The sequence below is a fragment of the Drosophila santomea genome, chromosome 2L (genome assembly GCF_016746245.2).
Source record: "Drosophila santomea strain STO CAGO 1482 chromosome 2L, Prin_Dsan_1.1, whole genome shotgun sequence".
Classification (NCBI taxonomy): domain Eukaryota; kingdom Metazoa; phylum Arthropoda; class Insecta; order Diptera; family Drosophilidae; genus Drosophila; species Drosophila santomea.
The window spans coordinates 15451125-15465719 of NC_053016.2; the positions used below are offsets into that span (position 1 = coordinate 15451125).

Sequence of the window (14595 nt, forward strand, 5' to 3'; positions counted from 1 at the left end):
TCCCATGTTTTTATTTTTTATGATTTTACGGACAAACAAAAAAACCATGTCATTTTCATCTTTTTAAACGTTTCCGACTCTCAAATTCAACTTTTGAAGCGTATGAATGAGCTAAACGATAAACGTTTCTTATAAATTTCTTTGCGAATGAATTTGCATGTTTTTAAAGTAAGTAAATACAAATGAAAACGAAAATCACAAACATGACTAAAAGAGTACTCACCACTGCCAAATATGTAATTTAACAACAAGAAGCCAGTTGTTAGGAACGACTGATTAATTTAGTGTGCGGCATCGGCGGAGCCAGAAATGATTATAACTGCTAATACCCTAATTCCTGATCCAGCACTTGCCCTATGTTGCACAATAAAAACTCGCTTCGAATCGAGCATATTAAATATATCTGAGTGTTGTCCTACGTAGATGTAGATGCGTATCTGTGCCCCTCAAGTAATTTAAGCTTACCAGGAAGAATGAAAAAATATATATAATTGTCCCGTGTATCTAGAGAAGAGTCAGAGGAGTCGTGAGGACTTTGTGTCTGTTTATCACAGCCTACAAACATGATTTGAAGCAATAATCTATAATATTAGCCGATCAAGCTTAATTGACTCTTCCATTCGGTTAGACTTTCGATGCCTTTCGCCCTAGTTGTTCAACGCTTTGCACTGCAAGAATGAAGAAGTATATAATGGAAACTAATGGAAATAAGTATCAAACAAGTCCGAGAGAAGAGAAAAGGAAAAAATTCAAATAAAATAAAACTACCTCAAATTTTGCAAGCAGAAAATACACAAAAGAATTTTTCGAGACAAGTTTTCTAAAGCGAAGAGAGAGTATATAGGGGCAGCGTTATACGGCTGACAACCGAAGGATTCGAACAGGGCGGAGCCGAAAAACAAGGGAGTAGTACACACTACACGAGTAAACAAGGCGAGACCGTAGGCTAATTTCATATTTTGCTAGTATTATGAACGGTCTGTAGGATAAGCAATGATCCAGATGAAGTAAATTTACCTCGGCCTTTTCTTTCCAATCCCTTTGGAGGACCTTTTCGGGCTGAAACACCCAGTTATGCATTTGCCTTTAGCCGTGAGCTGAGTTTACGTTTGTACATAGATTAGTTAACCTAGTACGAGACACATACTTATTATCATAACCATATTTTAAATATTAAAACCGCTTTAATAAATTGCAGGCAGAAATGAATTAAGCATACATAATTATGGTAATTAGCAGGCGTACACATACACATACAAACGTATACAGGAGAAGTACATATTTATATATCGTGGTTTAATTTTGGATTTAGTTCTGGCCAAATCTAAGGGGCTACACAGCCACAACAGCAAAGATCTTGCGTCGATTGTAACTAATGTAATCAAAAGAATTATATACATATATATTATAGAACTCTATATACACAACATAGTATGTATGTACAAGTGGACTCAAACCGATTCTGAAAACCAAGATCATGTAATGCGCTGAGAAATGAAAAAATATAAAATATAAAAAAAATTAAGTATTATGCTATATTCGTAGTTTTATTTCGTTTGTTTTCGGGGAAGATTCGTGACTACTTTATCATGGAGAGTAGCAATCTCTAAAGTTCTTACACGTTTTGTCTCAAAAACAACAAAGACAACAATTGATATTTCTCTGGTATTTCTCGGGTATTTGATAAATGAAATATCCATAAGATTAAACGAGCGTTACATAACATTCATGTTTTCAAAAAAATATTAAGTTGATATGGTTCTCAACGATTTTATAGTATATAGTAATTTACCCTTTAGCAGTAAAATTCTAATTATATTAACACACCCATGGAAAGCCGAAATTTATATACCCTTGCAGAAATTACATTTTTAAAAAAAAATCTGGTGTATACCGAATGTGTATAATCAAAATCAACAAATCTATGATTTCCTTTCTAATAATTTGAATTAATTTTCCGGCCTTTGGATCAGTTGCAAACAATTATATATTGTCCACAAACTGGTGTATATGGAATTATAATGTTCTATGATCGAAAACGTCGAAGCTAGGATTTTTTTCCATTTATTAGCTAACACGAGATGTTTGCCAAAGTTGTTTAAGTCGGGATCGGCTTTCAGCGTACGAAGCATCGCCAGTCTTTTTGAGGATCATCACCTTAGTCCACGCATCCCTTGTACTCGCGTCCTTGTCAGGAGCCGCGTAGCTGGCAGGCTTTGGACCCTTTGTCTCAGGCTTTGCCGTTTTGGTAAGCTTGGATGGCATCACTGGATTTTACTCACAAACTTATCAACTATGCTAGTAATACCCTTTTATAACAAGTTCAATAATATTAAATACATTTCTAGTTAAAGCTTCTTTGTCACAGACCTTTAGTTCAGAAATGGTTTAAGTTAAAGCTATATTCTTACCTACCTTTTACACCGTTTTCGGTTTGAGTACGACTTTGAATGATAAAAATATAGATTCTAAATTCTTATTTTATAAGCTGAGCTGTAAATCGCTAAACCATCAAGCAAATGCCTTAATAATAAATATGGCTGAATGCCAAAATATTTTTCAAGGGGTTACAAACTTCTGAACGAAAATAACATGCTCCTTACTAAAGGTAAATGCAAAAACAGTTTTGAGGGACTATATATCAGGTAATAAACTTTGAACTGGTATGCTCATTGTTTCATTGTCTTTATTAGCAAGCTTTGGTTCAACATATGATTACAAGTTTTCCTGAAAATGTAATCTACCCGCCGGAGGCATGTTTACACATACATATGTAGATATGTAAAAAAAAGTAAATAAATCTCTTTTTGTGGCCTCAAGTTTAGAAAACATTAGGCACTAGGAGCCTTCTTGGTTTTTATCTGTTCCATGGCTTGGAGGAAGAACTTCATTGTGCCTACGTAATCATAAGTCGTCGAATTTGTGTCCGTAACTATCAAGCTGACTTGGTATAGTCCTTGAGGAAAAGGCGGCAGAAGACTAGTGTCCAGAAAACCGTCACGAGCTATCAGCTTGCCCTGAAGTTATAAAATGGTTTAGGACAACCAGATGAAGATGACACACACGTCAGTCATAATACCGAAAAAGGGCAAGAGTGGTTAACATTCGTGTAACGCTTAAATAACTTCCATATAATAACGCCATACGGAATGAAGTTCCTTCTCTCGATCACCTCGCATATTCTGATTTTAACGTCAACCAAGAATGGTTTGTACTGGTTGCTATAGTCTTTCGTAAAAACTTGAATTCGAATCTGGAAAACAACTGAATCAGATCTTGTGATGAATTTATGAGAATTCCTTACGATGGGGTTTAGCAAAGGCACAATCATAAAGCAATCCATATTCACCACTGCCAGATTCCAATTCACCGCCTTCACATGGCAAGACACGTTGCTCACTCGCGTCCGATTAACCAGACACTCGATTTTCTTAAGCTTGTAAACCAATTGGGTCTTCGTCTGGTGAAAAAAGAAAGTATTAAGTATTCTACAAACCTTTTCAAAATTTACCAATTGCCCAATAAAAACGCTGCACAACAAAACCAGTAACACGAGTTTCATTTTGATACTGACCACGATTGATGAACCTTCCTTTTAATACTTATTAAATCGATTTATAATATGTTTCTAATCAAAAACCATAAATCACTATCGGCACATAAAACAATTAGTTTAAAGTCTCCACTTACTACAACATCATTTGTAATTAAACCCTTTACTCGTAGGCAAACATTATTCCACTCTACCAGCGATCGTAAAATAAAATAATAAATAAATAAAAAAAAACACTAGAGGATCAGAAGCGTTTCCTTGGAATATTTTTAAAAGATTGCGTAAAAGGCCATATTATTGTTAATATGGCCCTTAATCAACCCACCCATAAAAATACACTTTATTTGGAAATTAGAAATTACAATTTATTTCATACAATGTCTGTTGTTGATGGTTGTTTACTTGCTTTATAAGTTGTTTCGAATACACAGTTACAGTTTCTAAATCCTTACCGCTGGATACATGTATAAGTAGGTCGATGTTGTTGGGTGCATGCGACTTAAACAAATAACAATATGAATTCGTGACACAATTGTTCGAGGTACGCGTAACAATAATAAACGGAATTTTCAACACTTGCGCTGTGAGCTCCTTAACCTAGCAATCGAGTTAATTAGTATCACCCACCACTTTCCTATGGGAACGTAACACTGACGCTGCAACATTCGGTGCCGAATGGGGGAAACTGTGATTAAACGGATTCGATTGCCGGGCAACGTCACATTCGTATATACAATTGTTGATTGTGAGCACAAGTGGTTTATTTGCTGGTGTATTTTGTGCATTTCTGTTGTGTTCGGGAGGTGTGTGCAAGCAGAGCGATTTAAGTCCCGGGAATTTAGCGCCTCCGCACAGGTTGAGCACCTCCGCATTCTCAGCATCACGAATGCATCGGCGTGCAACGGGCGGTGGAATGTGCATCCTTCTCGGGACCGGGTCGTTCAGCTTGCGTGTCTCCCCTACAAATTAATTGTTATTTGCCTAATGCCCCTATACATGTTGATCTGGTGTTGTTGGGTTGGGATCCGAAGTTGCTGCTTATAACTTCTAATTTGTTGGGTTTTACAATTTTTTTTGTTGGATTTTTGTGGTAGATTTCGTGTTGCTAATGCGGTTGTTGTTGGTATGAGTTTCATTTGCAACATTCGTCTACGGTTTTTGGGTTCTGCTTGCACGACTTTTGTTGTGGGTATTCTTGTTTGTTGGTTTATAATTTTGCTACTACAATTTCTTGTTAATATTTTATACATAATATATATTTATATATATAATTTTTTCTTTACTATACAATAACAGCGGAAAAATTGTGTGTTGTGGTTGTTGACTTGCAGTATTTTTTAGTTTGTCGCATTACATTCATTCACTTGATTTGTATTGTTTCGTACGTTTTATAACAACTTTTTCATGTTAATATGTATAATTGTTTATGATTTCTTGTTCTCGTTTATATATATATATATATTCTGTATATATTATGTATATCAATACCGTAATTGTTTGTATTACCATCTTTTCTTATCACAAAAAATCATAATTATATATATAATTTATTATTATTAATTTTTAATATATTATTCTTAGAATTGAACAATAATTAAAAATAAACATAGGACTTAGTTACATTTTGTATGTGTGTGTGTGTGTTGGTTTTGTGTGTGTGTGAATGATTGCATGTAGTTGGTTTTCGCAGTTGACGATAAAGTATTGCCAAGCGTCCGCTTGCCGTCCGACAACATCTCTAGAGGGACCACTGTTCTGAGCTTCCACCCCCCTCCCACCGAAGTTGGGGCGAGGCGCGCTCAAACAGCGACCATCGGACGAGAGCGTTACGTTGCCGCGCCGGATGGCATTGAGCGGAAGCATTGATGTTGTGGTTGCTGCTTGTTTGTTTGTTGTTGTTTTGGCCCTTTCGCTAAATTTGTTGATCTGAATTGGTTGCAGCCGCGTCAGGCTCAATGCAAATGTACAAAGTTTCTTCTGACAATTGTTGGTTGTTGATTTCTTTACAATTTTTTCTTTTTGTTTAACGAACTTTACATATACACTAAACATTATTTAATAATAATAATGGAAAAAACAAATAACAAAGAGCACACAAAATTGTGGAGCGCAAAATAATAAGTAAAAGAGAAGGATTTCTTGATATAGCAAAAATCATAATTAGTACAACTTTATGAACTTAACTGCAAATTGTTTTCCTCATGTTTAGGACTGATTTTGAACGGAAAATAACTAAGCTAAACAGCGCCAGCGAATCGAGGTAAACTGAGCAACAGGTGCAAATCGGCGGCCACCAATAGACAGTGCATGGCGGAAATCCTGCAATCCGGCAGGACTGGTTTTGGTTGTTCTCCCTATGTACAAACTGTCCACGCCAGGGTTACCCCGCACACGCACTCTTCTGGGTTTTTGCTTGTTGGAAGTTACATGTTGCTCGTTGGCTTGACACAATTTTACCTGCTCCTCTTGAAGCTGCTGCTGATGTTGTTGTGGCTGCTGTTGATTGCTGGCACCGTTTGTCTATCTGTTGTTGTGGGTTTGCATTGATTGATTTATTTCGTGTACAGGTAAATGGCGACAATCAAGCCGTAGAGACCCAACACTTCGGCGAAGATGAGAATCAGGATCATGCCCACGAACAGTCTAGGCTGCTGTGCTGTGCCACGGACACCGGCATCTCCCACGATGCCGATCGCAAAACCAGCTGCCAGGCCAGAGAAGCCCACCGCCAGACCGGCTCCCAAGTGAATGAAGCCCCTGGACATTGACACAGTTAGTAAGGTAAATCGAATGGGGTAGTCAGTCAATCGATAATTACCTGTATAGTGAGTACTTTGAGGGCTCTTCCAGGGCGCCGGCAATAAGCACAGCCACCACCAGACCGTAAATGGCAATGATACCCGCCATGACCACAGGAATGATGGATTTCATGATCAGTTCAGGCCGCATCACCGACATGGCAGCAATACCGGTACCAGACTTAGCAGTGCCATAAGCAGCGCCCAGGGCTGATCAAGAAATACAAAGAAATAAAATACATAAAAATTAGTTTTGGGCGAACTTCTCGATCACGAAACATATTTTTGTGAAAAGTGGGGTCATTTACAGTGTTAGAATTTTATAGTACTTTGAACAGAATAAATCCCATAACTACAACTAAATACCATTCTAATAGTATACAAAATATGAGCCATATCGGACCGCAAGCATGATTCTTTAAATATGCGGGAACATATAAAATTATGCAACCCTTTAATTTGTTAGCCATTTAAGCGGTGGCCAACCGAATATGTTTGGATACCCTTACTCCAACTTTGGCCGCAGACGTAACAGTTTGTAGTCACATGATCGTTTTTAACTGACGTTGTTTCATGAAAAAGCCCCAAAGTCCCCACCCGCAAAAGTGCCCCTCATCGCCCAGAGCTTTCGCTGGAGAGCAATAAAACTGGCTCCGCTCACATTCCAAATCGCCTCTCCTCCCAAATCGGCGGGTTTTATTACTCGCTCTCTCGAAAAGTCAGGCAAATGTTGATAAGGCCGAGCTAAAGTACATACATATATACGACAGGTTTCAGAGGGGGGTCAGCTGAACTGAGCAGGGAGGAGGGCAGGGTAACCCAGTGGCGAGAGATTCAACTTATTTTGTGTATCGATGGGGCATTAATTGAAGTACAAAACCAGTTTCATATGACGGTCAACTGAACGTTCGTGTGCTCGTGAGATACTGATAGATCGAATTAAGCCACACGCACACCAAAAACATAGCTGAGTGTCAGATATATGAGTGTATTCAAAGTTGGCGGAGTGGGAGAGCAGATACCCACCCAGTCATGTGATTCGATGTTCATTACTTACTTTCCGGCACGAGCCGAAATATTGCTGGTATTCAATTTGGAACAATTCAGGAACACATAAAGTGCCCCGAATCTTCCACAAATCACCATGTTTAGTTCTGCAGTTCTGCTCCTGATCAATGTGGGCTATCTACGTCACTAAACCGGAAAATTATGGGAAATGCCCATGATAAAAACCAGAATGAACTTGAACAAGCAATTAGTTAGAACCACAAGAGATATCTACGCGCCTAGCACCAGCACACAGAAATCTATGAGGTCGAGGTGGTCGTCACAGAAGCACCAACACATCCTCACAAATGTGGATTCCTCTAAAACACACAAGTACAGAAATATTCTGGTGCGCTGTGGCCCGCATTGCGCGAAATGACATTAACATTAGAAACATTCATTTAGCATTGAAGGACTGACTCAGGCTGTTGACCCAGTACTTTCTTCGAATGGTTACACCACGTGGTTCTCCTCGGCCATATGCACAAACAAAAGCATACCTATAATCTTATATTCATATGTAAGATGGGTTTCTTCTAAACAATACAACTCATCATTTATTTGTTTATATCGTTGTATGTACGTATTTTCTACTGTGCAACAATATATACGTGCGTACACAGTGTCTCATTGATGCTTGTTCTGCAGTATTGGCGCCGCATTTAAATCACAAAAATTATCTAAAAGAGCTGAAATGGCATTGACTTGTTTCGCCTTTAAACTGCCTATAGTGCTGCTCTGCATTTAAAGTGAGCGCACACACCAGTACAAGGCATTTATCAAGAAACAGACGGCATCGCAGACGCTTCTGTGGGCGTTGAAATTTAAACAATATAAGGAATGATCGCGAGTAAGAGGAAGAGAATACGAGTCAGCCACAACAACAAGTGCTAGCACATCCGAAGATAATTATAAAACGGGGGAGATAGCAAGAGACTGGCAAAACACGGCACCAAAAAAAAAACCCCCAGCAAAACAAAAAGATATAGAAAACGTCACAGTTGAGTGAGCAGAAATCAAAGGGAACTGCGAGCAATGCAAGTAAAGGCAAACTTTAGATGAACCACGTTAATGTCAGCTGCAGGTGTGTTTGTTTTCCTTATCTCTCCTGCGTGCGAGAAGAATTTAAACGGGAAACGAAAAATAGGATAAGATAAGATAAGCGCCAACTATATTCCAGGCTGTACCATGGAGACAGGGTGCCCATTATCGAGCTATGGCCGTTCATTGATTAAAATGCAGTACAAATGAAATGCATGAGCACTCACATAGCATCCCCATTCCCGTGTCCATGTGTGCGTTCCGATATGGAAATTCATCACATGTGTCAGCCAATTGTGCGTTAGCATAACAGACTTTACATAATTTACTAGCCAACTACCATTCTATGTATATCTGCTACTATTCCCGCTACTGCGGTTGCGCAGGCAAACGTGCGAGTGTGTGCGTGCTCGAGTGTGCTGGAGCTGAATGTCATTGTGTGAAGGATTTTCGAGGCATTTGGCTATTTTTAGGGCAACGCGAAGCGAGGATGTGGGCCAGCATTCCCAGTGGCGGCAAGTGCTGATAAGGCGCAGCTCAAAGCAACGCCCATTGTTCGCAGTGCAGTGACTCGGTGACTCAGTCATCTGTCATCGAAAAAGCCAATTGCAGTTGAAAGAGAGTGAGAGCTGGAGAAAAAACTGGAACTCTCATTCTTAGGCACTCATGTGATCGTCAAACGGCGTTGCCAGACCACCAGGCCAGTTACCGCTGATAAAAGCTGGAAATTGATTTATGCTGCTGTCTCTAATTGCATAAGCAGTCTTAAAGTCAGATAACTTTACTCGTTGGGGGATGATAATGGACCAGGTAAACACCACAGGAAACCTCATTTCTTACTATCAAATAAAAATGGCGGGTGTTGGGGGCTTAGCGCGAATCACAAGACGTTACAGGGTAACATGACATAAGAATTGCGTCACAAATTGACGGAAAGCGGTATAGGTGTAAAACAAACTTGGCTCTTATAAGCACCAAAGCGTGCTCGCTGCTTTTTTTCATATGTCTTAAGTTCGTCCTGCGACAATCGCTTGGAAACTTCCTATCTTATCACGGACAACTCAATTGGTAAATAAGCTAATTATCAGCGAGGTAACTGAGAATGAGTGGTCTTGATAAGCCACTGAAAAGATCGTCAGCTAACCATGTGATGTGGGCTAAAAAGTCGATTGATCATGCACCCAACGATTTCGGCATGTGATTACCGACGATCATTTACATTGGGTCATAAGTTGTGTGCTAATTGGGCTTGAAAAGATAACGATATGTAACAAACAAAAATTTGTTGTCCTTTATATGAATTTCTTTCGACCATGAACAATAGATTTTCAATTGCTGAGTCATAACTTGCCAGTTAATTCGGTTTACAAAAATCAAAAAGACCGTAATTTATGTTCTTCTATAGGGTTTCTAGACCATAGTTTGCCAATGCTTTAGCCAATAAGATGAAAAGAAAAAAAACTTTAATATGGCAACACTTCCCCACGGTCTTGTGACTGTTGTGAGAAAAGGAAAGCGCGCTTCATAAACTTCACCAAAAACAGTAACTGTGCTCGCTCTCACACACACACTCGCTCAATGGCATAGAGTCGGAGAGACTGCGCAGCGCTCATGAGTGTGTATGAGTGATGCCGTTTTTAGCATGCTGAAAAGGCGAAATTTCTTTTTTCAACTTAGCCACTGCGAAATTAAAATTGCTAATTCTTCAAGTTGTAAGAAGGGGAAATACTATTCGTTTTAAAAGCAAGTTTTCCAATCCTGAGTTTTGGATTTTCTGCTGGTCACGCGCAGACACATGAGCAACTTGCTCCCTTTGTGTGAGTAAAGCCCGTACACTGTTTTCCTACACTTGCCGCTATTTCCCGTTACTACCACCAACAAGCCCGCACACCCACACGCTTATCCCCGCATTTCCTTTTCCACTACCTTTTACGCCACACAAAAGTTCGATTTTTCCCAGCATGGGCACGGCATCCTAATTCTAGTCAAATTTAAACTTACCCGAGAAGATGATGGCGGAGGCGGCTCCCATAACTCCGAAGAAGGGGCCATAGATGGGGTTGTCGCTGCTCACTTCAGAAGACATTTTGCTTTGTTTGTTGTGTGTTTTTTAGGCTACAAATGATCAGAAATCGAAATTTTAGTTCGTTTTGCTGCTGCTGGGATGGTTGCACTGTAGTTTTTCTTCGGCGTTTTGCACGGCTGAATCTGAATGTTATGCGCGCTCGTTATATGTATGCGTTGTTTCAAGTCGAAACAAAGTATTTTTATTATATGTACAATATATGTGCTATATACGTGGGGTTTTACGCTGCTCTGCGACCAATGCTGCTGCGACGACAAACGAATTGCGAGTGGCCGCTCACGAAATATTCTTAAATATACTTTTTAATCGCGAGTGGGCAAGTCGGAGCGAGTGGCCAACAACCAAAACTGGGAGAGAGCAGAAAGAGAGTGAGAGTGAGCGAGAAGCCACTCGTCGGATTATTGGATTGCGCTTGTGTGGTATGTGACCTGTGTGTATGTGCGTGCTGTCATGTGCTTGTGTGCGCGAGAGAGTGAGCGCATGACAGAACGGGCACACATCAACGGAAAGTTAGTCCAATTGGCAATGACAACGGTATGGAAAATTACACACGTACACACAATCACATGGCATTTTATAAAAACCTGGTTTCCCAGGACTTGAAAAATGAAATGAAATTTCCGCACGTTTTAAAGATTCTCCTTGTCCATTGCCCATTGCTCAACGCGTAAAACGCACACTCACAAGCAATCTCATTGCCATTGGCTAATTGTGGTAAGCCTGTGTGTGTGTGTGTGTGCATGTCGTGGCAGAAAATATTGTACCATTTTTTTTTTATAGTTAAACTCTGTTTAAATTAAAGTTGTCGCAGCAGCATGTTTTATCGCAGGCTCGAAACTTTTCAGCAGTGCTAGCCTCACATGACCGCCTATCTTTTGACTGCTTTTTCACTCACGTGATTAGAAATCTAATTAAAAGCAATTCGCTGCTCTGTGGCCTCTTCGGGTTACTGCTGGCTGCTGCTTAAAAGCGCGGATCGGATACTGAACACCAACGAGTTACTTTGCTTTGCTTTTATAAACTTTAGTCACGGGGGCGGATTTTTGCGATATTTTGAGCCAGCGTTGCCACATGGTGGAAGTCATAATGCCCTAAGAATTTTCCCACTAGAGCCAATACAAATAAAACATTGCTTTCACACTGAATTTAAAAAAATACACGCACATCATCTAAATTTTATTTTATTTTATATTTCTTATAGCTTAGTTGATTTTCCTATGAACTTGTATAGAAAACAACCAGTTGTGGCGGAGAAAAAATACCTTTGGATACACTCGAACTAAATGGGACCGAAAAGCTTTCCTTTTTATTTACACTATTTAAGTATTAGTGGTTCCTATAAGATGAAGTTTCGCAACGAGGAATAAGTTTAAACAAATAAAAGCCCTGTTTGAAAACCCTGATATAAAATTAATTTTTCTGAATACACTACACTAGGACAAAATAAAACCAGAAAGTTGTATTCCTCGGGAATTTTTATATTTTAAAATGTCTAATTATACATATTTAAGACTATTTAATAAACACGTTTCATAAAATTAATTATAGAAAATAATATTACATAGTCGGTAGATTTACACTGTTCATTCTACGGTGCACTCTAGTATTTCTCCAGCGCCCGCGAAAGCAGAGTGTTCATGTTGGTTAGCAACATGCGGGGATCCTCAGCCAAACCGGCGCCCACCATGGCGTTTGCGAAGAGCTGCTTGGCGATAAGTTGGGCCAGATCCTTGTCGCTCTCACGAAGCTTGTTGAGCTTCTTAATAATGGGGTGCCTAAAGAAAGGAAACAATGCCACATAAAATAGCAACGAAGGTAAGGTCATAAGCCGGACTCACTTTGGGTTGATTTCCAGTTCTGGTTGAAGAAGGGCAAATCGATTCTGTTCTGGAACCTGGTGACTCTGAGTGCGAATAAAGTGGCGAGCGGCAGCCATTTCCTCTACAGTGATTACACAGGGATGGGTGTCTAGACGAGTGGTGGCTTTTACTTTGACAACCTGGCCCTTCAGCTCCTCCTCCAGCCAAGGAATCAAACTGTCCAGTTCTGAGCGCAGCAGACTGCCCTCACCAAAGTCGGTGGTCGCTGTTGTCTCCTTGGATTCTTCACGCATCTCCTTCTCCACGGATACGAGTTTTTTGCTTTTAAACTTGCCTAGCTGCATGAGTACCAGCTCATCATAGGGTTCGTAGCAGAAGAGCACCAGCTCGTTGCGCTTCTTTAGACTTTCGTAGTAGGGCGACGACTCAGCCAGAACACGGTTGGGTGCTGCTAGGTAGTAAATATTCTGCTGTTCTTGGGGAACGGCGTTATAGTACTCCTCAAGCGACATGCGTCCACTAGCGTCCTCAGACTTTGAGGACTCAAATCGCAGAAGTTTAGCTATTTCTTCTTTCTCGTTCGGGTCGCTAGAGGTTACAATTCCCTCCTTTAGGAAGAGACCATAGTCGCGGTAGAAGGCCTCGTACTCCTCTGGCTGCTTCTTGGAACGCTCTTGCAGGAAACGGATCACGCGGGAAGAAATCACACTGGACAGTTTGCGAATCAGGCTGCTGTTCTGCAGTAGCTCGCGACTCAGGTTAAGTGGAATGTCCTCAGAGTCGACAACACCCTTTACAAAGCGCAGCCACTTGGGCAGCAGGTGCTCCGTCTTGGACTGAATAAGCACTTTGCGGGTGTACAGAGCAACGCCGGTGTTTCCATCCCGAGACATCTCGAATAAACCAGGCTTTCCCTCGGGGAAATAGAGCAGCGCATGGATGCTCAGGGGAACGTCAGCATTGTAGTGCAGGGTGAAGCGTGGGACATCAAAGCTATTGCTGATGAACCGATAAAAGTCGTGGTGCTGCTCCTTGGTGATGCTCTGGGGCTCAAGAAGCCACAGCGGTTTTATCTCGTTGGCCTGCTTTCCGTTTAACAAAATGGGTGAGCCCACAAAGTTGCTGTATTTCTTGATCACCGCCTGGATCCTCTCCTCGTCCGCATATTCACGGCACTCGGTCTTTAAATGGAGCACGATCCGCGTTCCCAACTCAACGTCAGGCACCTCCTCGATCTCATAAGTTCCACTGCCATCAGTGGACCACCGCAGTCCTGGAGCATCAGCCGTGGCCGCCCTCGTGAACACCTCCACCTTGTTGGCCACAATGAAAGAAGAGTAAAAGCCCACTCCGAACTGACCAATAATGTTCGAGGATGCCTCTGAGCTGGCTGCCTGCTGGTTTCCCTTCATCTGCTCCAGGAACTTCTTCGAGCCGCTGCGTGCAATAGTGCCCAGGTTGCTGACCAGCTCCTCCTTGGTCATGCCAATGCCCGTGTCCTGGATGATTAGCTGCATCAGTGGCTTGTCGGTGGTGATACGAATCTCCAGAGGCCGGTCCTTTCCAGCCAAATTTTCGCCTCCAGCGCTCAACGAGGTGTACCGAAATTTCTCCAGTGCATCGCTGGCATTCGAAATTAGTTCGCGCACAAAGACCTCGTGGTCGGAGTATAAGGATCGCGCCACAATGTCCAGAAGTTGCCGGGTCTCTGCCTGGAATTCATGCTTGTCCACCACCGGCCCCGATGCCTGCTTGACCTCCGTGGCGAAACGACGGAGCGAGAGAGCTGCAGCTGTAGAAAGATGAGTGTTATGTAAACAAGATTCTCTCCGAGGAGCCAGTTGCTCAAATTCCTGGGCTTACCAGCCGGCGAATGCTGCGTTCCAGGGGCGATATAAAGCGCTGCAGGGGCGGATCGGTAACTCTGCCTCAACACTTGGCCAAGGCGGCCAGCCTGGCGCAGCACTCCCATCGCTCTCAGTGACATCTCGTTGTTTTATGTGTTTTTCCCAACTTAAATGTTACCCAACTACGAAGTTTGTTCCAGCGCACATGTGTGCACAGTGTCGCCAAACCAATCGATTGTAAATATTCGATATTAGTCAACGATTTTCTCTTTCAAATTTCTGGTCTTAAATAAGAAGTTCATACATTTTTCGTTTAAAAGGTGTTCTTTGAGAACAACAAATACATTTTGCAAACTTAAAACTGACGAAAAAGTGCAGCTAACTAGTTCTCTAAAGTTTACAA

The 14595-nt window shown here is 41.2% G+C and overlaps 3 protein-coding genes across 5 annotated transcripts; all 3 read right to left on the reverse strand.

Annotated features, from left to right (window-relative positions):
* Nucleotides 1-2760: 2760 nt before the first annotated feature.
* On the reverse strand, nucleotides 2761-3562 carry LOC120444142. The gene is made up of 4 exons (XM_039623710.1): nucleotides 3512-3562; nucleotides 3305-3460; nucleotides 3080-3253; nucleotides 2761-3017 (listed from the first exon to the last, which is right to left on the reverse strand). Exons 1-4 carry the CDS (start codon nucleotides 3560-3562, stop codon nucleotides 2832-2834), a joined length of 567 nt encoding a protein of 188 aa, XP_039479644.1. The 3' UTR covers nucleotides 2761-2831.
* A 1537-nt stretch (nucleotides 3563-5099) lies between these two features.
* LOC120445629 (V-type proton ATPase 16 kDa proteolipid subunit) lies at nucleotides 5100-11571 on the reverse strand. Of its 3 annotated transcripts, none has more exons than XM_039626157.2 (4): nucleotides 11421-11571; nucleotides 10441-10554; nucleotides 6372-6561; nucleotides 5100-6310 (listed from the first exon to the last, which is right to left on the reverse strand). In XM_039626157.2, the coding sequence occupies exons 2-4, from the start codon at nucleotides 10523-10525 to the stop codon at nucleotides 6106-6108; spliced, it is 480 nt and encodes a 159-aa protein (XP_039482091.1). In that variant the 5' UTR covers nucleotides 10526-10554; nucleotides 11421-11571; the 3' UTR covers nucleotides 5100-6105. The 3 variants fall into 3 exon arrangements, with proteins under 3 accessions (XP_039482091.1, XP_039482100.1, XP_039482109.1); XM_039626166.2 differs by lacking the exon at nucleotides 11421-11571 and adding an exon at nucleotides 10738-10867; XM_039626175.2 differs by lacking the exon at nucleotides 11421-11571 and adding an exon at nucleotides 10720-10738.
* Nucleotides 11572-11982: 411 nt separating this feature from the next.
* Nucleotides 11983-14419, reverse strand: LOC120456611 (heat shock protein 75 kDa, mitochondrial). The gene is made up of 3 exons (XM_039643530.2): nucleotides 14209-14419; nucleotides 12364-14137; nucleotides 11983-12300 (listed from the first exon to the last, which is right to left on the reverse strand). Exons 1-3 carry the CDS (start codon nucleotides 14330-14332, stop codon nucleotides 12126-12128), a joined length of 2073 nt encoding a protein of 690 aa, XP_039499464.1. The 5' UTR covers nucleotides 14333-14419; the 3' UTR covers nucleotides 11983-12125.
* Nucleotides 14420-14595: the final 176 nt, after the last annotated feature.